This window comes from Panthera onca, chromosome A3 (genome assembly GCF_046562875.1).
Source record: "Panthera onca isolate mPanOnc1 chromosome A3, mPanOnc1 haplotype 2, whole genome shotgun sequence".
NCBI classification, from domain to species: Eukaryota; Metazoa; Chordata; class Mammalia; order Carnivora; family Felidae; genus Panthera; species Panthera onca.
In genome coordinates this window covers 121,140,155-121,165,393 of record NC_138341.1, presented here as the reverse complement: position 1 = coordinate 121,165,393, position 25,239 = coordinate 121,140,155, and the positions used below count along the sequence as shown (strand labels likewise).

General features: G+C 39.1%; 1 protein-coding gene across 1 annotated transcript in view; it reads right to left on the bottom strand.

Annotated features, from left to right (window-relative positions):
• TOP1 (DNA topoisomerase I) overlaps positions 1–25,239 on the bottom strand; it is a 94,693-nt gene that overhangs the window by 44,385 nt on the left and 25,069 nt on the right. Inside the window, exons 3-6 of the mRNA XM_060617851.3 lie at positions 18,210–18,312; positions 4,601–4,724; positions 3,589–3,644; positions 357–452 (exon numbers count right to left, since the gene is read on the bottom strand). Of these exons, the coding sequence (XP_060473834.2) occupies positions 357–452; positions 3,589–3,644; positions 4,601–4,724; positions 18,210–18,312 (379 nt within the window). The remainder of the gene's footprint in view (positions 1–356; positions 453–3,588; positions 3,645–4,600; positions 4,725–18,209; positions 18,313–25,239) is intronic.

The following is a 25,239-nucleotide window of genomic DNA, read 5'->3' as shown; positions in this document are numbered from 1 at the left end:
ATCTGTGGTAGGAGATAATAAATTTAAAGTAACTTGAATAATTTAAATGTTCTTGATGAACTTTATATTATTTGAAATTTTTACAATAAACAGGCATTACCTTTTTAATATGAAAAAATAATAAAAAGATAAATATTTCTGCATTAAGCATCAGTCAGGTACACTACTTATTTGCTTAGCAAAGCCTACATTTATAAATCAAAGATGACTAAGCTGCCCAGACCATTAATCACAAATTCCAAATGACTAAAGTCAATCAATGCCATTTTTCTGCAAACTGGAGAGACATACATCGCATTTACTGTTTAAACAAATCCTTTTTTGTTTCCAAAAATCAAGGAATAAGAAATACTCACTCATCCTCTTCTCGAGGTCTCTTTAATGGCTTTATATCCTCTTTAGGAGGAGCAAAATAGCCATCATCTTCAGGTTCATCTTTAATTCGTGGTGGACTGAAGAGGGAAAAAGACTAGTTAATGAGACTGGGAATGTCTATAGTTTGTTAAGTACTGCAAAGTAGGGATAAATCATCTCACTGAGAAGTAGTTAATACAAGGATAACAACATGCACTTGTACAAATTATAAAGGTTTTCACTTCCTTACACTTAATTCTCACTACTGTGAGAAGTAGAACAGAAGTATCTACTGTGAAGTAGACAGTATTGCCCGCCATTTTACAGGTGAACAGGCAATATCAAAATCTGGGATCAGGACTCCTTAATCTAAGTCAGTATTCTTTCCTACTGCATCTTCGCTGTCTTTGCCAGCATGACCCAAACCACAACATGAACATGTATCTAAACCCACCAATGATGAGAACTGATTATTCTAGTACCAAAAGCTAAATACAGCTTTTATAAGGAAGGGAATAAAAATTTATTTCTCGAACTTGTATCTTAAGATTCTAATGGAAAATAACCTTAGTTACATGGAAAAATAACTAAGCTCACATTACAACAAAAGAAGTGCATGTGCTAAATGACAACAAACTGCAGCCATTCCAAGCCAAATCTATTCATCGTTCAACTTCCTCCCAGAGTTTACTTACTTTATACACAGGAGAGTGCCTTGCCCTATTTTTGTTAAGACTTTTTGCCTTCTGAATACAAAAAGATGATTCTCTTAGACAACTATTTTGAACCAGAAAGAGGAAGGAACAAGTTAAAAAAAAAAAAAAAAAAACACAAAACCATGGGACCAGCAATCACCAAACCTTGGGATGTTCCCTGGCCTGGCATAAGTCAGCAAAACCTCACAGTTCACAGACAGAAGCAACAACAAAGCTAACTCAGTACAGGGAATGCCTCCCAACATGAAACCATCTGTTTCTAAGGGGTCCAAGAGATAAGTATCCAGAGTCAGCTGCCAAGAACACTCAAGATATTCACAGGGTTTCAATGCTACCACCCCACAATTCCCCAAGGATACTGGATCCGCTTGCTTGGAACAGAATCTGAATGTTTAAAGAGATCAGTTTTTCTTCCTTATACCTGCACACTCCTCAAATGCCAATCTCTATAGCTGCTTTCTCCTCACCACGGAAATTACTAACATAGTGTCAAGAGTCCAGTATCTCCAAACACTTTGCACCAGAAGGAAAGAAACACTGTCATTCACCCAACTAGTTAAGTAAATGCTAGATCTTAGTACTATCACAGGTGAAGTTAACAACATGTGGGAAGGGTTACTAGGCCTGAAGGAAGAACTTGTAAAACAATTTACTGTAAAACTGTGTTCCACCCAGTAAAGCATCTGGATTGGTCCACAAAAAAAACCCTGCAAGCTAGCAAGCAGTCTGGCAAAGTGAATGGAAGTCTGCCTGGAAGGCTGTGTTCCTGATCTTCTAACATGGAATTTCTGAAACTGAATCCTGGACTACACACCAAGTCCAGAGAGTCTATTTGTATCTTAGTGTTAGTTTAATGAAAGTCCTAGGTGGTCTCTTGGCAGCAAATAGCTACCCTGTACTCACTGTGAGAAATCAGAACAACTAGGGAGGCTTTCAGCTCTAATGCTTCTTGACTTGTATTATTCTGCATTCCTAGAACAGTTACAAAATGTGCCTGAAGAGGGCACCTGTTTCTCCTAGTCTATGGACTCAGAGTACACAGCAGAATTTTCAAAACTGTTCTCAAACGAAACTGAAAGTTCGAAGTTCCAAGGAGGCAAAATTCCCCAACACTGTGCTCTAGTTAATATGCAAACCCTTCCACCAACTCTCAGAAAAACCATTCTGTCATTCAATAGAACAAATGAGAATATATGACCATAAACTTTTTATTTTTTGAAACCAGAGGGGACTTTCATGTTTTTTTTAGGGAGCTAAGGTTGATGAAGAGAATCAAAATGGCAAAAACAGTACAGGAAAACCAAACTCGAGAGTGCATTTTCCTCTTCTTCGTGAAAAGAAATCATGTATCTCTACTCAAATCTACACCAATCCCTAAAACATATATCAAGTAAGCTTCTACAGATGAGCCTCAGAATACAGTAGTGTCCCCTTGTCCACAGGGGATATATTCCAAGACCCTCAGTAGATGCCTCAAACCGGAGAGTACTGAACCCTATATATGCAATGTTTATTCGTATACATACATACTTGCAATAAAATTATAAGTTAAGCACAGCAAGAGATTAATAATGAAACAGAACAATTATAAAACACTATAATAAAATTTATGTGAATGCGGTCTCTTTCTCACTAAAAATGTCTTACTGTACTATACTCATCCTTCTTGTGCTGATGTGAGATGATAAATGCCTATGTGATAGGATGAAGTGAGGTGAATGATGTCGGCACTGTGCGTAGCATTAAGGCTACTACCGCCCTTCTGACGGTATGTCAGGAGGATCATCTACTTCCTGACCGTGGCTAAATGAAACCACAGAAAGCAAAACTGTGGATAAGGGGGGATTACTGTATTACTAAGGAGGAATTCAGAGTAGAGTTTTCTTCAAGAAATCCATAATTACTACTGACTGAATATGAAGTTTCTTTTTGGGGGTGATGAAAATGCTCTGAAATTAGAAAGTGGGGTAGGGGGAGGCTGTACAACCTTGTGAATACACTAAAAACCAATAAACTGTACACTTTTTTTTTTAAGAAATTTTTTTTAATGTTTATTTTTCAGAGGTGGGGAGGGGCAGTGAGAGAGGGAGACACAGAATCTGAAGCAGGCTCCAGGCTCGGTCAGCACAGAGCCCAATGCGGGGCACAAACCCACGAACTGTGAGATCATGACCTGAGCCAAAGTCAGACGCTTAATCAACTGAGCCACCCAGGCACCCCAAACTGTACACCTTTAAAGGGTGAATTTTATGGTATGTAAATTATATCTGAATTTTTACAAATTTCTTCCTGTCAATTTTCTCCACTGAAAATAGCCTTCTGGACAATGTGCTGGTCAGTTTCACTAAATGACACTTTGGAAATGCTTAGATTGGCTTAGAGCAAGTCCTCTCACTACTGACCTCCTTGGGAACCTAGAGGTGGGTCAAGTCAGTATATTTTATTTAAGTTCAGACAACACTACAACATGCATAGCTGGCCAAGAGAAAGAACAGCCAAGGTAGCAGAGGAGTCTTACCTAGAGAAGCCATTTTCCTTCTCCTTTTTTATTTTTGCATCCCCAGAGGCTCTAACCTGAAAATAATAGTAACTGGTTAGTACCTTGACAGGACTAAATTTGAAGAAGCCTCGCTCTGATTTGAGAACATGTGGCCTCAATTCTTGATCACAGATGGACTTATTATTAGCAAAACTGAACAGGTGAACTAAAGGTCTTGACATTTTCCTAAGACTCATTTTTTACAGTTCTTCAGGGTGAATTATCCAATTTACTAAGAAATGTTTCCCTTCAAAATGACAGTTTTTTATCATTAAATGATGGCAGGTCCCCCTCCCTCAATAAATATACTCCACCTCTCAAGGATTTGCCCTTGGCAGTGTGCAGAGAAAATAAAAAACAAAACAAAAGGTAAAGATGAAGGACAATGAGCAAGAGGTGAAAGAAGGTGTAATTTTCATTACATTCTCTATTTCATATTGTCTGAATTTACCAAGTACCAACACTATTTTCTCAGAAACTAAAATAAAAATGATTTTTTTTTTTTTTAATGATTTACCACTCATTTGCAGCCAGATGAGCCTAGCCATTTTGAGAAGGCTTGTACTGGTTATGCTGGAACCAAAAGCCACAAAGGGCACCAGCATCACTAAGTTTTCACTCAGGAAGGACCTTCATTCAACAAAAGACCAACATGGCATTATGCCTTCTCCCAAAAACAGAATTATTTTCCCCACGAAAGAAAGCTGACATTTCCAGAAACTCTACATTCTTCATTTATCCATATGCCATTTAAAGTAAGATAACGATATGGATAGATTTGGTTCTGTGAAATTCAGTGGTAAAGGGCTTTGGTCTTCATTGCTTAAGACTGTGACTGATGCCAAAGTCTCCTGACAGAGACCTTTTCACTCAAAGGCCAAGGGATTTTACTATGCAATGAAGGTACTTTCATTACCTGCTTTTGTAGATAAAGAAAATGAAAAGTACATCTCACAGCTCTTCCTTCCTCATTGGAAAGAAAGTTCTGTACCTTTTCCTCCTTTCGTTTTTCCTTGTCTCTGTCTTTGTGTTTGTCTTTATGCTTTTCTGAACTTCCATCTTTGTGTTTGGTTTTCTCCTTCTCTTTGTGTTTCTTTTCAGAATCTTTATGTTCACTGTAAAAAGGAAAAAAAGGAAAAGAAAGAGTTAGCCCAGAGTAGGGACCACAAGGGTTCATTTCACAAGATCAACTCACAAGATACCCTAAGATGACATGAAACCATGGAAACTTATAATGCTTTAAACAAACAATCCTGACAGAAGGTTCAAGTAGAAGCTCTTGGCTACTGTACTTTCTTTATTCTTGTTTGATGTTTTTGTTTTCGAAGGAGCAAAGAAACCAAAGAGAAACAGTCATTCTAAACATACCAGGACTTTTTGTTAAGTGACTAATAATATACAGACTGGGCTTCTACAATATTCTACCAGCAAAAACTATGATGGAAGCTCCAAACTGAGCAATCACATCTGAGGTGAGAGGGTAGAAACAAATGACACAAAAATGCATTTGGTGACTATGTACACCCAACAACAGCCCAACAGAGTAGATGTTTCCTGCTAGCTTAACTAGGAAAGGCTCGTCCCTTCTAAAAAAATTTTTTTTAATGTGTATTTATTTTTGAGAGGGAGGGAAGGAGGGAGGGAGAAGGGGAGGGAGAGAGACAGAGCCCGTGCACATGAGCACACGCGTGCAGAGCGGGGGAAGGGCAGAGAGCGTAGGGGGCGGACAGGACAGAGGATAGGAAGCAGGCTCTGCGTTGACAGCACAGAGCCTGATGTGGGGTCCGAGCTCACGTACCATGAGATTATGACCTGAGCCGAAATCAAAGTTGGGCGCTTAACCGACTGAGTCACCCAGGTGTTCCAAGGCTGGTCCCTTCCAGAGGTGGTTTATAAACCCTGCAATAAGAAAAGACCTAGCTAAAAGCAAAGACATATCCTGTGCTAAACGTTTAAAGCCTTGCTTTTAAAGGGGTTTGTAGACGGGGAACCTCAGTGACTCAGCTGGTTAAGCGTCCAACTTCGGCTTAGGTCATCATCTAGTGGTGAGTTTGAACCCCACATCAGGATCACTGCTGTCAGTACAGAGCCCACTTCAGATCCTCTGTCCCCCTCATTCTACCCCTCCCCTGCTTGTACTCTCTCAAAAATACATAAAATATTTTTTTTAATTCATTAAAAAATTAAAGGGTTTTGTGGACATAATGGTAACCACTATAAAGGAACTGCTCCTCTGGAAAACTAAATATGACATTACAAAGCAAGAGCCATTAGAATGTTCATACCCTAGGAGCACCTGAGTGGCTCAGCTGGTTGAGCACCTGACTTCGGTTCAGGTTGTATTCTTGGGGTTCGTGAGTTCAAGCCTGATGGGACTCACTGCTGTCAATGCAGAACCCGTTTTGAATCCTCTTTCCTCCTCTCTGCCCCTCCCCCACTTGCACTCTCTCAAAAATAAAAACATTTAAAAAAATGTTCATACCCTAGGATCTAGATCCTGGAAGTTTCTCTTTGGGAAATAACATTGCATAAAGATGTTATGCAGCTATCGTGCTATATAATTTGTGAGCCCTACAGATATATACATACAATGCCTATGGCCACAGATGGAAAAAAGGAATATATAAAATGAGTGCAACTATATAAAAGCATGCATGTGGATAAAAACTAAAGAGGCAATAAGCAAAATCACATATTTAGGGTCAGAACATCAGATGACCTAGATGAGTGTTTTCTTCAGTGCGCTGGGCAGGTAGTTTATGAAACTTGTTTACTGCACCAACCAATATATTCCACAAGTTAACAAAAGGAGGGTGAACTCAAGTGCTATGCACTGGGGAGCCTACCTTAACGCAGGAAGCTGGCAGCAACCCCATCTGACAGGGACAGTCAGGCCTATAGGTAGCATCGGCTCCTGCCTATCCTGCCACCACACACTGAATTTCCCATCTGTCATATTTAGCCTCAGCCCAGAAAAAGGACATTTTACCAACAATGATCTCATTAGGCTATGTTCATCCCATGGGGTTTGTTCTAAAGAGATTTGGCCAGCACACCTGGGTACATAAAAGGCCAAAAAGGGAGAAACAAATGATGGCATCCAGTTAGGGGAGAGGCGCAGAAACTGGATCAAAAGGGCATCTTCTGTCACACACATCTCTTTGCTTGAAAGGAGCCTCAACTCGAGGTAGGCATTTGGGTGATAAATAAGCAAAAGCTTTATGAAATCTAGCCAGGAGGACAGAGGAAGTAGTAGGAACAGGACTACAGGGTTAGGAAGATCCAGGAACTGTCAGATAAAAGAAAATGATGTCAACTTCCACTTGTTTATATACTCCTCCCTCTGTTGCTCTCATTAGGTTGTTACTTAGATGTGCCACACAATGAAGTAACAAGTTTCTCCATAGGCAAACTTTCTGTTAACTCATGAAGGCTGAGCCCAGTTCAGTGTACTTGGAGGCATATGGTGACAGTGTCCCACCATGCTTCTTGTGCTCAGCATGATAACGATGTCACCTCCACTTAGTGTGTTCTCCTAACTGGTTTTACCAAGATGCAATGTTTTACCAAAATATTATTCTTTACTTTGTGCAAAAACGGCTCCCGACTCCCTTAACACTCTTACTTCCAGTTCTCTCCCACTTTAGACTGACTAACCAAAGAGCAAAGATGCCAAGATTGCCATGAATTCTTCAGAAGCTTACATGTACGAAATCCCATTACAGCAAACCATGTGAGCTTACTATTCCATTAGACGAGCACTGTAGTTTTAGTGCTTTTTAAACATTAATTATAAGAGGAATTAATGGCCATCTACACAAGGTTTTGCCTAAGAGCAAAAAATTTGGAACAATTACATCCATAATACCTATGGATAAATACCTCCCCCCCACCCACACACAGTAAGAAAAACTCCCACTTTCCAAAGAAGCATTGTGCTTGGTATTCTCACATACATTTCATGCAATCCTCACCTGTGAGGTGGATTTTATTATCCTCTTAGACTGATGAAGGAACAGAGGAGTCAGTGTTTCAAAGTCTAATTCAAAGGTACAATGTTAGAAAGAAGGGTTGGGATTTAATTCAGTATTTCCACCTCCAGTTCAAAGTACTTTCCACTAAATCAGTACCATTACATGTCCACGAAATTGATACCTACTACTTAAAGTAGACCGGTATTAGAGAAAGATGCATGGCCAGTCTGAGATTTGAAACACAAGTCAAAACTTTATTGTACCATCAAGGAGAAACTTTCTAGAATAGACATCTTGGATACCTGAAATGATAAGACCTTTGGGATAGTTGTTCCTTATTTTGTCTTCCCATGAAACTACAAACAGTTGATTTAGGAATCTAAGTTTAGGAACGCTCCATCTTCCTTTCCACTTTCCTTTCTTTCTCAATGAAAGCAATTCCTAGAAAGAACATCAGTCTGTTTCGCTAGGAAACTGGCTTTCTGGTCTTTTGGCCATCACAGCATGGGAACCTACCTGTAAGTGTACACACAGCCCTCCAGTTTTCAGCTTTGCTGTTCATTATCATACCAAACAGAGATCAAGGAAAAGAAGTCAGCAAACAACAAAGCAATCTGACAGTACCCAGGCCACGCCCAGGAAAGTGAAAAAAGTCAATGATACTTCCTCTGCCTACATAACGAGAGGGAAATCTATTCAGGAAATTCAAAGTACCGGCTAGGTAATACCCCTTTGATAAGTCATAATTAAACCAAAGACCAGAATGAGATGGGAACTACTGATGTGACTTTCCAAAAGAAACTCACTTTCTTCCATTCCCAATCGTTTAGATGTAAGAGAGCCAGTAAGGATTTTTATACTAAGTGAGCTCAGATGACAATTTAGGACTGTTAAAAATTAGAGTTTATGAATCCCTGAACACAAGGCTAACAAGTCTACTTGTCAGGTGCTGTTACTGTCCCTGTGTCCAAAAACAGAGAACAGAGTACTGGAGTCCTACCCCCTCATCCATAACTCCCATGCTGGCAGGAGTGCTGGCAACGAGCAAGACCCAGTGTCAGTCTTTCCTGGGAATCTACCTGAAGTGGCAAATGCACGTGGGGTACAAAGACCTGTGATACAGAAGCATGTCTAAGGCTGTGCCATGGAAGGTTAGAAGCAGGATTAGGTCAGTGGTAGATAAATGGAGCCAATCTGGGATCAGTTAGACTGACTCATCATCACTGAGGATTTCCTAACATGTACCTCTTTTTCCAGAAGGCTTAAAACTAGTTTGATTTTCATGGTGGCTTAATGAGCAGCATCTTTTCCACTGATAGTGAGTTGATACAAATTCTGACCAGTGTAGAAGAGTTCATATGTTGACTGCTTGTCTTGAGAGAAATTACCTTCATCTTTATTCTGATCCTTCGAACTTTTCCACACATAATAGACACAATGTCAGGGGCACGTGGGTGGCTCACTCAGTCATAAGCATCTGCCTCTCGGTTTCGGCTCAGGTCATGATCTCGCAGTTTTGTGAATTCAAACCCTGCATCGGGGTCTGCGCTGGCAGCACGGAGCCTGCTTGGGATTCTCTCTCTTCCTCTCTGCCCCTCCCCCGCTAGCATGGTCTCTGTCTCTCTCAAAATAAATAAACTTTAAAAAAATAGACACAATACGTCAAAGTCACAAAATAGACTTTAATATACTGGCCAATTCAGAGGCAGTGAACAGATGACTGAAACACTGAAGAAATTTCAGTGGGGTGACATAAGAGACATCAACTAGGAGAAAGGCTTACTACTGATCATAGTAAGAAACCCAAATATAAGAAAAAAATGCATTTTAAGAATGAGTTTAGTCTGGAGGAGCCCGGGTGGCTCAGTCGGTTAAGTGTCTGACTTCAGCTCGGGTCATGATCTGGCGGTTTGTGGGTTTGAGCCCCACATCAGGGTCTGCACTGATAGCTCAGAGCCTGGAGCCTGCTTCGGATTCTGTGTCTCCCTCTCTCTCTGCTCCTCCCAGCTCACACTGTGTGTGTGTGTGTGTGTGTGTGTGTGTGTGTGTGTGTGTGTCTCAAAAATAAATAAATATTTAAAAAAAAAAAAAAAGGAAAAAATTTAAGAATGAGTTTAGTCTGGGATATACTGAAGGCCAAAATACAGACAGTAGCTAACATTCCTAGAACTTCTGTAACGGTCACATTTTTGGATGAAATATTAATTTCACCATTAGAATCCTGGGAGAGAAAGCACCAATTATTGGCTAGGTACAGAAGCTGGCTCCTTGGCTTAGGGCCCCTGTCTGTCTGGGGTTTAGATCCACCACACTAGCAGAGCCTGGACAAGCAAAAGGCAATGCCAAAGAGAACAAATGGAAAGATTCAAAGCCACATCTCCAGATTCTACCAAAAAAAGTAACCCATGCTACACTATTTTTAAAGTGACAGTGAAACCTTTGGTCTGTGACTCCTGCTGGAGCTGAGTAGACAACAGAGAAGGTTGACCAGGGTTCTAAGGCACTGAGGCAGAAGTGTGGAAGTAGGGAGATGGCAGCAAGAAGCCAGGAGGAAAAAGTATTTTCCTTTTGTCCCGGGAAGGCACTTGGTACCTCTTTAGGGGAAAAAAACAACAACAAACTTGTGTCCGACATTCTGGGAAGCTAGGACGTTGGCAATGGGAAACCATTTAAATCTGTTAAAGAAAACAGAAACTGTCCTCTATCACCAATAAAAATATTTAACAGATGGGACATCTGGGTGGCTCAGTCAGTTAAGCGTCTGACTTTGGCTCAGATCATGATCTCATGGTCCGTGAGTTCGAGCCCCACGTCGAGCTCTGTGCTGACAGCTCAGAGCCTGGAGCCTGCTTCAGATTCTGTATCTCTCTGCCCCTCCCCCTCTCACACTGTCTCTCAAAAATAAACAAACAATAAAAAAATATTAAAAAAAAAATTTAACAGCACCAGTGCCATCCCCCCTTCCAAGCAGTTTAAATCCTCATAACAAAACTCTTGAGATAAGTATTAGTATCTCCATTTTACAGATGTGGAAACTGAGACACAGAAAAGTAACTCATCAAGGAATACCTCTAATGAGAGTCATAAAGATTTAAACTCAGGCAGTCTAGCTTGAGTCAAGCACTCAATCACTGTTATGTCACCTCTCAAAACAAAAAAGAAAGACTGCTAGGGACAGAAGGAGGCTTTCTATCTTCTGAGAATAGGACTTAGCCACTAATGGCTAAGAGAACAAACTCATCCCTGCTACTGGGCCATTTCTCAAGGAAGCAGAGCACAGCCAATGGGGAATTCCTATGGGAGAGCCTAGAGAGCTTCAAAGCTATGGAAGGAGGACATTCATGGCCCCTTCAAGGAAAGCAGGCAATTATGGCTTAAGTAACGTTTGCTAAATAAAAAATTCCAGGTAAATTCAAAAGTTGTCTCTGGATAAAGAACCCAGCAGTTTCTGAAAGCTTCTAAGAAACGAAGATTTCCTCACTATTACAAGTTACTAAACAAAATCACGAGAATTATCAAAACTTTGTATTGAATGGAATTTTAGAAAGTATTTATAGACCCCTCATACCATTTGTGGCTAAGTCCTGTATCTTCCTTTCTCAAGTGTTTTCAAATGGCTTCTAGCTCCCTTCAGAATCAAGTCCCAACTTTGCAAAATAACATTTAATAGTTTTGCTTCAAGCTGTTTTTTTGAGTCCCATTTTCTATCTCACCTTCTATTAACCCGAGGCCTACCAAAATGGATTCCTTCCAGAGCAAAGCACATTACAGCCTGTCCATGTTTGTATAAAACTCTTCTCGCTGTCTCATGTCATCTTTCTAGCCATCATCTTCCCTTGTCAAGACCTTAACAGTCTTTTTTAGTGGCTAGCTCAAATCCTCTTCCTACCATGAGATCTTTAAAAATAAATTATTACAGTTCATTATAATAGGGCTAGACAGAATTGAAAACTAGGGCTCCAAATTGGATGTTATCAATTAGCAACTACTAAACTAGATTCTAAGATTACCAAAACTGACAGCTCTGCTTTATCTGAATGACACTCTACTAGGATTTAAGGTCACCGTCACCACCACCTCAATTATTTAGTATGTTAAACTTTCCAAAGACCTTTTATCTACCTAATTCCACTGACTTCTCCCCCCAAGAAACCTGAAAGGCTTACCAGACCAATACTGCTATCAACAATTGACCAAAATGGAAAACAAGATCCAGAAAGAAATAAAATGGTTTGAATCAGGACACACAACTAGTAAATGTAGGACACACAGTACATGATAGAACCTGGACTCTCAACTTCTATTTTTTGTGTGCTTCTACTATATAACACTGACTCCCACGTGAATGGTGGTGGTACTTCAGTTTCGTTTCTCAACTACTCAACTTTACCTACCTACTTAGGTTAACTGTCCCCCCTCCCCCGCCACATGCTGATATAGGGATCTGCAGATAAGTGGCAGGGCGTTGGCAAATAGCTCACAAAAACGAAAGCAAAACGTCTTTTAAATGTGATTCCTTTAAGAAAAGGTCCCCTGAGAAATGGATACTTAATCCCAGTGTATTTTCCTAAGATCATACATTCTCTCAATTCTAATTCAGGTAGAGTTTGAAACTGAGGAAAACAGAAACCAAAAGCATCCTTATCCTCACATGTTTCTCACACTGTACAGATTAGCACTGCCAACATGGCTGGAAAAGCACTTCCCTTACTATTTCACAGCAAAGCTTTTCTATCTTCCCTGGCTTTCCACAAATTTGTCACTCCAGCCTGAGTGCCAGGCTTAAAATTGGCCAGAGACGCACAGTCAAAAACCAGCAGGGACTCTAGCAGGAGGAATCTTGTTTTTAATGTATGATAGTCCTTTATTTCTAAAAACCAACTCCCCCCCCCAACACACACAATTGCTTTTAATAATGTTGTTTACATAACAGGTCCAGTATTAAAGATAATTTATGGCTAAGATTGTAACTTTTCAAGAAAGTATCCAGTGAGATCCCACAGGCCCAGTGATTCCTCAGCATCTAGAAAGAATATTCCTTTTGTTTCTTTTGACAAGATTTATATATATATTTTTTAAAAGGACCTGAAGGGCTCAATATTAATGCTAAAAGAAAGAAGCAGTGCCAGAGATAAATAATAGAATAAATTATTTTTATTTGACTTTGATATAAACTCTGTGTTATTACGGGCCAAAAAGGCAGTAGTCAGAGATGGGGTTTTCATAGGGTCGGAACTTAATGAGATTAATACTTCTATTACCAAAACGTTCAGGGATTTGGGGCCCAAAGAGAAGAGGCAGTGCCTGAAAGGTCTGGCATTTTAAAACCTGAGCTGCCAACCACTGCATGTAAGAAAGAAGTGCTTGTGTTAACGCAGGTTCAGCTATACAACTAACCTTTCTCAGGGAGATTTTTTTCTTTTTACTAGAAGGAATAATGTAGTGGGGAAAAAACACAACTCAGAAGCCCTGGTCTCTCATCCTTGCTCTGCTACCACACCACCATGTGACTTCGGGCATGTCACCTCAGACTCTTGACCACACAAAGAGATAAGATGGAATGATCTTTCATACCCTCTCCCTTATTCTGTACCTTAAGTAAGAATAATACAGGAGAATGTATATGAATAAGATGGGATCTCCCGAGGGATGGGATGGGTCCACATCCCATCCTGTCTCAGCAGAAAGGCTGGTTTCCCTTTCTCTGGCATTCCAAGTATGCAGCACATGTTACTGTGTGGGAGAAAGAGGTCTCCTGGACCTCCTTTGGGCCCTAAGTGTAGCCTGAGAAAATAACTGATGCTAATATCTAACAGAAAAGAAAAGACACAGAAACACATTAGTGTAAAACTTGTTTCCTTATAACATCAACAAAATCATGCCAAACTGATTAGCGAATATTGGAATCAAATGAAGTTTTAAGAAAACATGTTAATAAATCTTAATTATTCTGGGCTTTTGCTACAGAAGGAAAATGAAGAAACCCAAAACTACTAGAAAGATCAGAAGTCACTTAAAAAAAAAGGAACACAGAACTGAAACAGGGGCACACAGATGGCTCACCAGGTTAAGGGTCCGACTCTTGATTTCGGCTCAGGTCATGATCTCATGGTTCATGAGTTCAAGCCCTGAGTCAGGCTCCCCACTGACAGCACAGAGCCTGCTTGGGATTCTCTCTCTCTGCCCCTCCCCTGCTCGCATGCTCTCCTCAAAACAAATAAACTTAAAAAAAAAAAAAAAAAAGGAACACAGTGTACAGGATTTTAATGAAATATAAATATATAACCAATTCACTTGCTTTGTTGCAAAGAGGTAGTATGTCAGTAGAGGTCAAAACAGGAAGTATTTAGAAGTCTGCTTACAACACATCATCTGGTTAAACTGTCTTAAACTTACATGTGAATTAGAGATCCAGGGCTAGATTTAGTCATTTACCAGATTTAGTAAACAGAAACTTGGGCCAGGTTTTTCAATGCCTCCTGGCAAACACAGGCTATTATTTCTTAAGTATTTTGATAAAAATGAAGAAAATATTAAATGAATTAAATGAAATATTCAGTGAATTTGCTTATGCTATAATCTTGGAAAAGTATGCTTGATAGATGTACAAAATACCACCTCCTCCTATTTGTGAAACTGTTCACAGTTAAAGAGCTGTCACAATAAAAGACTCCTCCTGACTCCTCTGAGTCCCCTCTGAAATGTGTATTGATGCACAGGAACTGAAGAGGAGTTAAGAAAGGTTAGGTGACCTAATAAGCAAGGTCATGGGAGACCTAAGCAGAGGGACCAGGATGAGGCCTTCTTCTAGACAGAGACAATTAAGCTACATTGGGCTTTCCAAGAAAAAGGACACCAAAATAATATCTTTTATTTTTAGAAAGGAAGTTTTGGTAAAACGGAGCAGGGCCAAACAGATGTCCCAAAGCTTTTTATGCTACTTCTACCTAATCTTTTCTCACACAAGGATAAATTTTGGTTGGTGAAGTCAGATGTACCAGAGAAAAAGGGATTCATCTTAAAAAGCTTGTTTTAAACATTAACCTCCGTTTCTCTTAAGATTTGTTGGTGGGGGGGAGAGGGGGGACAGATTCATGCTAACATAGAAATTAGCATTCTTTAACAGCATTTTCCTCAGGATGAAGTTCTTCGTGGTCAAGGATTTCTTTTCTTTTTCTTTCTTTTTTTTTTTTTTTGGTATTTCATATCAACCAGCAGAAGAGAAGCACAGCAGGCAGGATAAAAATACTTGTTTCACATGAGCCAGCAATTCTACTCCTAAGTATTTACCCTAAGAATTGAAAGCAGGGACTCAAATAGAGACTTGTATACCCATGTTCACAGCAGTGTTCTTCACAACTGCCAAAAGGTACTAACAACCCAAGTATCCACCAACATAGGAAGAGATTTTTTTTAAATGTGGTACAGACACACAGTGGGAGTATTATTCAGCTATAAAAAGGAATGGAGGGGCGCCTGGGTGTCTCGGTCAGTTGGGCATACAACTCTTGATTTTGGCTCAGGTCATGATCCCAGGGTCATGAGATCGGGCTGTGTGTTGGACTCTGAGCTGAGCATGGAGCCTGCCTGGGATTCTCTTTCTTCCTCTCACATTCTCTGTCTAAAAAAATTTAAAAAAATAAAAATAAAGAAGGGTATGGAATCCTGATATGCAACAATATGGATGAACCTTGAAAACCTCGGATTAAGGGAAATAAGCCAGACACAAAAAGGATAAATATTTTGTGATTCCACTTACATTAGTACTAGAATAGGCAAATTCAGAGACAGAAAGTAGAAAAAAAGTTGCCAAGGGATGGGGGTTGGAGAATGGGAAGGAATGGTTTAGTGGGTTTGGTATAATGAAAAAGTTCTAGAGATGAACACTGGTGATGGTCGTACAATACTGTAAATACACTTAATGCCATTTTGAAAGCGCAAAACACATTATGTATATTTTACTAAAAACACAGAAAAAACGTGCTTGAAAAATGGAAGCACCAGAGGGAACTATCTCGTCGAAGATTAAGAGTATGTGAAAAGAAGAGAGAAGATGGCAACTAGTGTACCCACAGGTCATCCATGCACTGATCCAATACATGCTAGGTAAGTGCCAGCTATCCACCAGGGACTATACAAAGCCTTGAGAATGGAGAACAAAACAGACTTCAGCTCTCTTCTGAGAGACTTTAAGAGTCTAATGGGGAATACAAAGAAGTAAAGAGACAATTATAACACCAACACAACTTGGCAATTACTGTGATAGGAATCTATCCAAGAGAGCACACTGAAGTCACACTCAATGAGGGGATGGACAGAAAGGATACCTGAAAGAAGTAAAGTCTAAGTTGTAACTAAAAGAATGATATTAAGAGGGCAACAGAGTACTCCAGAAACAGTAATTGCATATTTTAAGGCATATTTTAATAGCATGTTAAATTCAAATGAGATTAGGGGCACCTAGGTGACTCAGTTGGTTAAACATCCAACTTCAGCTCAGGTCATGATTTGAGCCCCCTACCGGTAAGTTTGAGCCCCCTACCGGGCTCTGCGCTGACAGCATGGAGCCTGCCTCAGATCCTCTGTCTCCCTCTCTCTCTCTGCCCTTCCCCCACTTGCACGTGCCCATTCTCTCTCAAAAATAAACATTAAAAAAAAGTTTCACAAGACTGGATATGGAATATGAGAGAAGGGTAAATGGCAAGAGAAGTAGCAGATGGAGAGCCAGAGAATTGCTATGTGCACTGGAAGGAGAGGAGAAAGGTGGCCAGAAAGGTGGAAAAGGACAGATGCATGAAAAGCAAGGAAGCTGGTTTCAAGGAGGAGGGCTGGGCCCAGAATATGGTGTATCTCAGAAAATGCTCTACGTGTCAAGAATCTGTATTCTGCTGTTGTTGAGTGGAATATTCTATAAATTCCAATCAAATCAAGTTAGTTTGTGATGTTCAAGTATTCTACATAATGATTTTTCTCTCTGCTTATACTATCAATTGAGAAAGACTTAGCAAAATCTGACTATAAATTGTCCATTTCTCTCTGTAGTTCCATCAGTTTTTATTTTGTGTATTTTAAGGCTCTGATATTCATACATAAACATTTATAACTGTTATGCCCTCCTAATTGGTCCCTTTTTATCTTTATGAAATGAACTTCCTTATTCTTGGCAATATTCTCTGCTCTCAAATCTACTTTGGTAGATGTTAATACGGGCTGAACAACTATAAACTGGAGAAGAAAAGATACACGTGAATGGAGACTGGATTCAACTACTGATATTAAATTCACCAGAGTAATGAAAATGGAAACTAGATGATCGAATGGTAAGAAATTAGTGAGTGGTGGGGGGAAAAAAAGACCACAGGAGTGGTAGATGATACATAAAAGCAATGTCCCCACTAGAGAAAATTTATCTGGTTATTTAAAAAAAAAGTTTTTACAAGTTTTTATTTATTTTTATGAGACAGAGAGAGAGAGAATGAACGAGCAGGGGAGGGGCAGAGAGAAGAGGGAGACACAGAATCCAAAGCAGGCTCTAGGGTTGGAGCTGTCAGCACAGAGCCCAATGCAGGACTCAAACTCGTGAACTGCGAGATCACAATCTGAGCTGAAGTTGGACACTAAATCGACTGAGCCACTCAGGCGGCGCCCTTAATCTGGTACTTTTAATGATTCATAGACTTATTCATAAAAGGAATTCATTAGAAATATCTTAACATTTTTTAGTGGCTCATAAAGAACAGACTTGGAAAAACAATTCTCACTTTTGACTTGTCTGTAGACAATATGCCAAGAATGATGCACTTCTAAGAAACTCTAGGCTGGAGGTACTTATTCCAACATACAATTGATCTTTACGTTCCCTTTTAACAAAACTTAGGCCACTCTGAGGATATCATATAGCACTCTTCCCCAACAACTGCCTTTAACTTAAAATGGAAGCATAAGTCCTCAACAAGGGGTCCCATATCCAAAGATATGCAAAGTCTTTGGGCTTAATCACTTGCTTCCTACATCAAAAAATGGGAGCAAAGCAAAAATGAAAACATCTTTCTGAGGCTTGAATCCCTGAGGTAGCACTACTGAGTTTCATTTATATTGGTGGTCACTGGCTTCTGTAAGAGCTGAACCCTTCTGATAATCTCATGAAACTAAAAATGCTCTCTCGAGGAAAATCTCATATATCCAACCTTTGCAAATGATTTCAGGGGTTCATAGACCATGGATGCTCAAGGTAAGAAATTTTAATTTATGCCTGTTTATAGTACAGAAAGAATATATAGAGAGTCTCCAATCCAGTCACACCTTTTTATCAAGCAAAGTTCTCTGGACCTCATGTGTTACAATGAATCTATAGCGGACTTAGTTAAAAATTGTATTTCTAATGAAATATATATTGAAAGAGGATTCACCATACTTGCTTTGTAAACCTTGATGTGAACAATAGCCTTCCCAGTAAGGCCGAATTATCAAGGCTATACTCTAGCAACTCTGGAATCAAATGCAGTCTCTGCTTACTTTGCTATCCATGCTATTTACCCATGGCTCAAGTTAAGGCCCATTCCAGGTGAGCCAAGCCACAGTCAACCCACTGCCAAATGATGAAGGACTTGCTGGTTTAACCCTTACCTGTTGCTATGCTTGGACTTTTCTCGGTCCTTCTCCTTGTCTTTCTTGTGTTCTTTGTGCCGGTGTTCTCGATCTTTATGTTTATCTTTGTGTTTATGAGAATCTGCAACCGTAAGAGATGAGTCAGTTAAGAAGAGTCATAAGCTATCTCCTGCCCACCTATCTTGACAAGTTGGTCAAGAAGCACAATGACACGATTCAAATGGAAGGTAGCCATAATAGCACACTCCACTGGAAGGAAAGATTTCACAAAGCCACCCAGACAAGGCATCCCATTACCCTGCCTCTAAAACCAAGACATGTGTTACAAACATGAAGGGGAAATGGGAATGAATTCTACTATAAAAGGAAGTAACAGTTTGGCATTCTTCTCCCTGTATCTGGTAGTATTGAGACTAAGTCATAAATGATACAAAAGGATAAATCTTGAACACTGACTCTCAAGATGAGATGGTTATCTATGTAAGTTCTGGAAAATACAAACCTTAGGAGACATGCTTTTAAATCAACTTTAATAAAGTATAATTTCTATGCAGAAAACATACACATTTTTAAAGATACAGTGTGGTAAGTCTAACAAACATATGCACAGGTGTAATCCCCATCACAATCAAGATTTAGAACAATCCCATCACCCCCAGAACGTTTCCCTTGCATCCATTCCCTGTCAATCCCCATCTTCCTCCCCAGCCCCCTCCTGCTGAAAGCAACCACTAATTTGCTAGCACTATGGATATGTCTAAAGTTGTATATAAATGAAATCATACAGGATTCACTGTTGTGTCTGACTTCTTAGCATGATACTTTTGACATTCATCCATGTTGCTGGATCTATCAGCAGCTGGTTAAGATTTTACTGCTGAGTGGAATCCCACTGTTATGGATATACTGCAATTTACTTATTCACTTGTTGATGTACATCTGAGTCGTTTCTAGGTTATCATGAATGAATCTGCTATGAACATTCGTATATAAGTCTTTTTGTAGACATGTTTGCATTTCTTTTGGGTACATACTTAGTAGTGAAATCACAGGGTTATATAACTATATGTTTAACTTAAAAAAAATTTTTTAAACATTTATTCATTCTTGAGAAAGAGACAGAGCATGAGCAGGGGAGAGGCACGGAGAGGGGGAGACACAGAATCTGAAGCAGGCTTTAGCCTCTAAGCTGTCAGCACACAGCCCAAAGTGGGGCTCGAACCCACGAACCGTGAGATCATGACTTGAGCTGAAGTCAGACACTTAACCAGCTGAGCCACCCAGGCACCCCAGTATATGTTTAACTTTATACAAAACTGCCAAACTGTTTTCCAAAGTGGTTGTACTATTATATATTCCCACCAATATGCGTTAAGAGCTCCAACTGCTATAAATTCTCTAACACTCAGTACTGTCTTTAATTTTAGCCATTCTAGCAGGTATGTAGTGGTATCTCACTGTTGTTTTAATCCAGCTTCCTAATTAAATAACAGGCATCTTTTCACATGCTTACTGGCCACTCATGTATCTTCTCTGATGAAGTATCTCTTCGAATCCTTCCCTCATTTTAAAAACATTTGTCTTCTTGGACATCTGGGTGGCTCAGTTAAGTGTCTGACTTCAGCTCAAGTCATGATCTCACGGTTTGTGGGTTCAAGCTCTGCACTGGGCTCCACACTGACAGTGCAGAGTTTGCTTGGGATTCTCTCTCTCTCTCCTTTCCCCATGTGCACGTGTGCTCTCTCTTTCAAAATAAACTTAAAAATATATACACACACACATACGTACATACATATATACGTACATATCTGTATGTATGTATATGTATATATACACACACACACATATGTATGTATATATACATGTATATCCTCTTACTGAGTTTTATAAGAGCTCTTTATACACTTTAGATTACAATTTTTTGGCTGGATATATGTATTGTGAACTTTTCCTAGGAATTTTACAGAGGTAAAGGATAGGGCACATTTTAAAAATTATAAAGATATCCAGTTGTTGTAGCGCCATTTCTTAAAGAGATAGCTCTTTCCTCATTGAACTGCCTTGGCCTATATGTTGAAAATGAAGTGACCACATAATCTTAAGTCTTATTTCTGGACTCTATGACACAAACACACACTATTTTGACTACTATAGTTTCACAGTAATTTTCTTTTCACAGTATGTTCTAAAATCGGGTTATAAAAGTAGTTTTGTTCTTTTTCAAAACTGTTTTGGCTACTCTACGTCTTCTGCATTTCCATGAAAGTTTTATATTCAGTTTGCCAAATTCCAAAAAGGAGAAAAAAACAGCTGAGAAGTTTGTTTTCACAGGACAATGTGGAGAAGTGACATAAAAAAATCATTAGGTCTTTTGATCTGTGAACATGGTATCTCTCTGCATATTTATGTTAGTGACTCTTAAATTTTATTGTATATGAGAATTATTCCAAGGGCCTATTAAAAATGTGGCTCACTGGGGTCAGGTCACACCAATGCTGAATATGAATCAATTGGAAGTTTATGTACCCAAAACATGTGTGGTGGTTTTTTAAAATCTGTCCAACAAATTCTTTGACACTTCTCTGTTCAAGAAGTGTAGCCTAATTTTCTTCTCCTTGAGTATAGGCTAGATCTGGTAACTCGTTCCTAAAAACCAGGATGAAATGGAAATGTCAGTATGAGACTTTTGCCACCAGGTCATGAATGGTGCTGGATCTTTCTTCTTGCGCTGGGGGGAGCCAGGTGCCATACTGTTAGGACACTCAAGCAACACTAGTGGAGAGGCCCATGCAGTGAGAAAGTGAAATTCTAAGAACAGCCATGGGAGAAAACAATCTCAGAAGTAGGTCCTCCAGTTTCAGTTACGTCTCCAGACAACTCCAATTTCGTGACAGACCCTGAGCCAAAACCACCCAGCTAAGCTGCTCCCGGATTCCAGGCCCACAGAAACTACATGAGAAAACAAGTGTTTGTTGTTTTAAGCTATAAACTTTGAGGTAACATGTTTTGTGTAACACATGTTCTGTGTAACAATAGATAACTAACAATAACGTGCAGGCAATGTGCATGCTCATCCCATTCCTGGCTCACAGCAAAAAAAGCCACATTTGGCATAATCCACTAAGCATCTATCCTGTGCCAGGCCCTAGAGAAACAAAAATTTGATGACCATATCCCTAGTATAAGAATTCTCATCCCAAAGAGATGGGAAAAATAAAATCATACGGTGTCCAAAAAAAAAAAAAGAACTTAAACCCAATCTTCCACTTAGCACACAGAACCCTCTAACTTCTTGAAGTCTCAAGTCTAGAATTATAAAATGCTGACTTAATCCAATACACAAAGGTGGTGACCCCTGTTTACAACAGTAATAAATACCCACATTATGTCTGCCCCAAACTAACAACTTACGGTTAAAACCACAATAATAACAAAACATGCCACCAGCACTACAACCTGGAATGAAGTCTGTGTGTTTTGATTTTGTTTACGGGTCAGATTTAACAAATAAGAAACAGAACATTAGGATCTGCTATTATGGCCAGAGTAATGGCAAGGACACAATATTTTTTTTTTTAATTGCTCTATGTATAAGTTAACACATACATAAACAAACAATATTAAAAAGACTAGAAGACAGACACCCAAATGTTAAAAGTATCTCTCTGTGGTTGGTAAATTTATGAGAAAACTGAGATTGTGTGCTACTTTCTTTGCCTTGTTTTCCAATTTTTGCCCATGATGAATCATTTATATAATAAAAGCTATTTTTAAAAATCACCAAGATTTGCCAAATACTCATATACACAAGGAAAAAGTAGTTTAATTCATTAAAAAGCACTAAACTTAAAAAAAAGGAAACTAAGTAAAAGATGAACTGATAGTAATTCCAGGTAGGTTTCAGGGAACTATTCTGCCAATAGCATTATCTTTTTAAGGGCACAAAACTTCAAAACTGATTTTAAAGCCAGGTCAGGTCTTTTAAAGCAATTGCTAATCTAAAAACTCATAACTAAAATGTCTGGTAAGAAACTTAAGGCTGTAGCTAATAATCCAATGATATAAATAAGACTCAGGTCAAAGATATAAAATCAAGTGCCTTAATTTCAAAAGACGTTATTACATATCTATCGTATCGATCATATGCTCAAACTGTGCTATGTGTGACATGACAGGTACCAGAAACTCTAATATATGACAACTTCAAATATGTGAATGGCTATAGTATAGATCCACATGGCAGGCTGGGTCCTCCGAGGAGAACTGACAGAGAGGTAAAATGAGACACCTGCAGAACACCAACCATGTATAAACAAACACAATTACCAACTGACAGAGAAACCATAGAGATGATCTACACCAGGTAAATTGATAAATAACCTCCACAGATGCATACAGAAGTACTTCCAGGTAAATGATATCTGGAATTTGCTTTAAAATATGCTCAAGGCAAGAAAAAAAATCAGGGGGATACGGGGAAAGATGAAACAAGATTGGCAAAAAGTTGAGTTACTGAAGTGGGGGTGTAAGATACATGGAGTTCATTATACTACTCTCTCTACTGCTGTTCATGTTTGAAAGTTTTAATAATAAAAAGCTGAACACTATCTTTAAGCTTCTTCCCTTCCAATCCCTTACTTTTTTATGACATAAGGATACAAGGAGAAGACTAGCTTAGCCCAAGAAAGGATTTGTGTTAAGGAGCAGAGAGAGAAAAGTTTGATAGATAACATTAACCCAAGAGCCAGGGTGTCCTACTCTAAGGGTGACAGGGAGCCACTTCAAACAGAAAAGGAACAAAATAAAAGCCATACTTAAAGAAGATTAATTGAAGGGCAACATGAATGGAAAGGTAAAATCAAAATAACTAGCTAATGGTTTTTTAAGCAGTCTAGGAAAAAGTGATAGCAAGGAGTGGAGAAAGAAAGGGAAAATGTAAAAGCATGCTGAAGAAAATGGAAATAGAACCCAGTTCCAGGAACTCCACAGATTGTGTATAGTAAATACATTCAGAGGAAGAGTCAAAGAGGACTCAAAGACTGGGTGTAGGTGATTAGGGGAACAAGGTGCTTTCACAGACACAGGAAAGCTGTGCAGAATGAAGATGGGGGTCAGGGGGAAGAATGGAGAAATGATAAAACTAACTCAAGTCATATTATACTTAGGGTAACAGTAGACCATCCAACTACAGATGTTGGTCAGAAGAGAAGCCAGTAAGTGAAAAAGTGAAGCCAATAAGGGCAAACTGATCTATGTCCCTCATGGTGAAAATATTTATAGAAAGCAGACTAAAGGCCTTAAAGATCACTTCAATAAGTATGTACCCCTTCCCCTTAACTGGAATTCATCTAAGAATAGATGCTGTTAAAATGTTTTAGAGAAAGGATCTTGCCACTTTAAGCATCTGTTAATGCAAAAAGAATGGTTTGAACTTGACTGATAGATTAGAAATGTAAGATGTAAACCACTACATATAAAATCCCTAGAAAACCTCATTGGTTGTAAAGTCAGGTCACCTAATAACTTGACAAAAACTGTTCCAAAGGCTAGCATTAAAAATTTTGAGAAGACTTGGGGGGATGACCCCTGAAAGAAGGCAGCCTTGAGGAAACAGGCTAACTGCTAATTCCTTTCACTGACTTCACTGGAGTTATAAAGACAGATAAGTAAATGAACAAACAGAATAGCAATCAACATCTCTTGCCAATATTATCTAACGTGTTCCTTAAAGTTAATAAAGATTTTAAGTAAAGACACTTCCAAATGACAAAAGAGGAAAGTACCTGTGTGTCCTCAGGACATAATTCTCAGGACAAGTTGCTGGCTAGCATAACATAAGGATTTGATGGTTCGTGTGCAAAAGAAAAGGAAATCTTTTACTACTAGATTCAGAATTATATTCTTAGGGTTAATTCAGGTACAACCATTTTTAATATATTATTAAATCCAAAGCGTCCTGCTGAAGTTTCATCAGACATGAGCTCAACCCTCAAGGAGTTTACAATCCAGTAAGATATTTAAGACACGGAGCCAAACAACCATGGCCCAAAGCAAGCAAGAAAAAAGGGGCACTAATATATGTGCCAGAACCATGCCAGAGTACTCAGAAACACAGTTTTATTCAATTTTCTTATGACTCTTCTAAGAATATATTCTCGCCGTTTCACAGAAGATAATATTAATAGCTATCTCCAATTAGGTGAGTTCTCCATGCAAGTTAGTAGGCTTCACATGTCATCTCTGGTTTTTACAACTCTGAGTGGTGCCAATTTCCTCAAATCTGAGACACATTTTTGCCTCTTTTAACATCTTAAAAGTGCACATAGTTCATTAACCTCTGTGGAGGGGGAATTTGGCAATGTCTAACAAAACTAACTTATACACAACTTCTTTTAACCCAGCAACCCATATCTAGGAATTCAGCCTGAAGACACACTCCCAAGAAAGAAAATTTATGCTGCTCCATGCATATGTGAAGGCAGAGAAAACCTTTTTAAATTTGAGACTTGCTAAAATAGATTAAATTTCGTTTCTTAACCCCAAAAATCTCAAATGTCAAATGATTAACATTAAAGCAACAGTGTCTTTATTGCATCATGATGCTCATATTCAGAAACTATGCAAACTTTTTATAAAGGTAATAGACATTTTCCCAAGTCTACACATGAAACATATGGATGTCATGACCTCCCCATCTCTTAATTGATGGCAGAATTTTCTACTTTACTGCCCTCCTGCTATCTTTCATTAAGGGTAGTAAAGCAGAATTACTTAATTTATGGACATTTTGAAAAGAGTCTTAAGGGTAAAGATAATTGGGGGTGCCTGGGTGGCTCAGTTGGTTGAGTATCCAGCTCTTGGTTTCAGTTCCAGTCATGATCCTGGGGTCATGAGATGGAGCCCCGGGTCAGGCTTCATGCTGAGCATGGAGCCTGCTCGAGAATCTCCCTTCCTCCCTCTCTCTCTCTCTCTCCCCCTCTGCCCCTCCCCCCAGCTTGAACACACGTGCTATTTCTCTACTTTAAAAAAAAAAAAAAAAAGAGTAAAA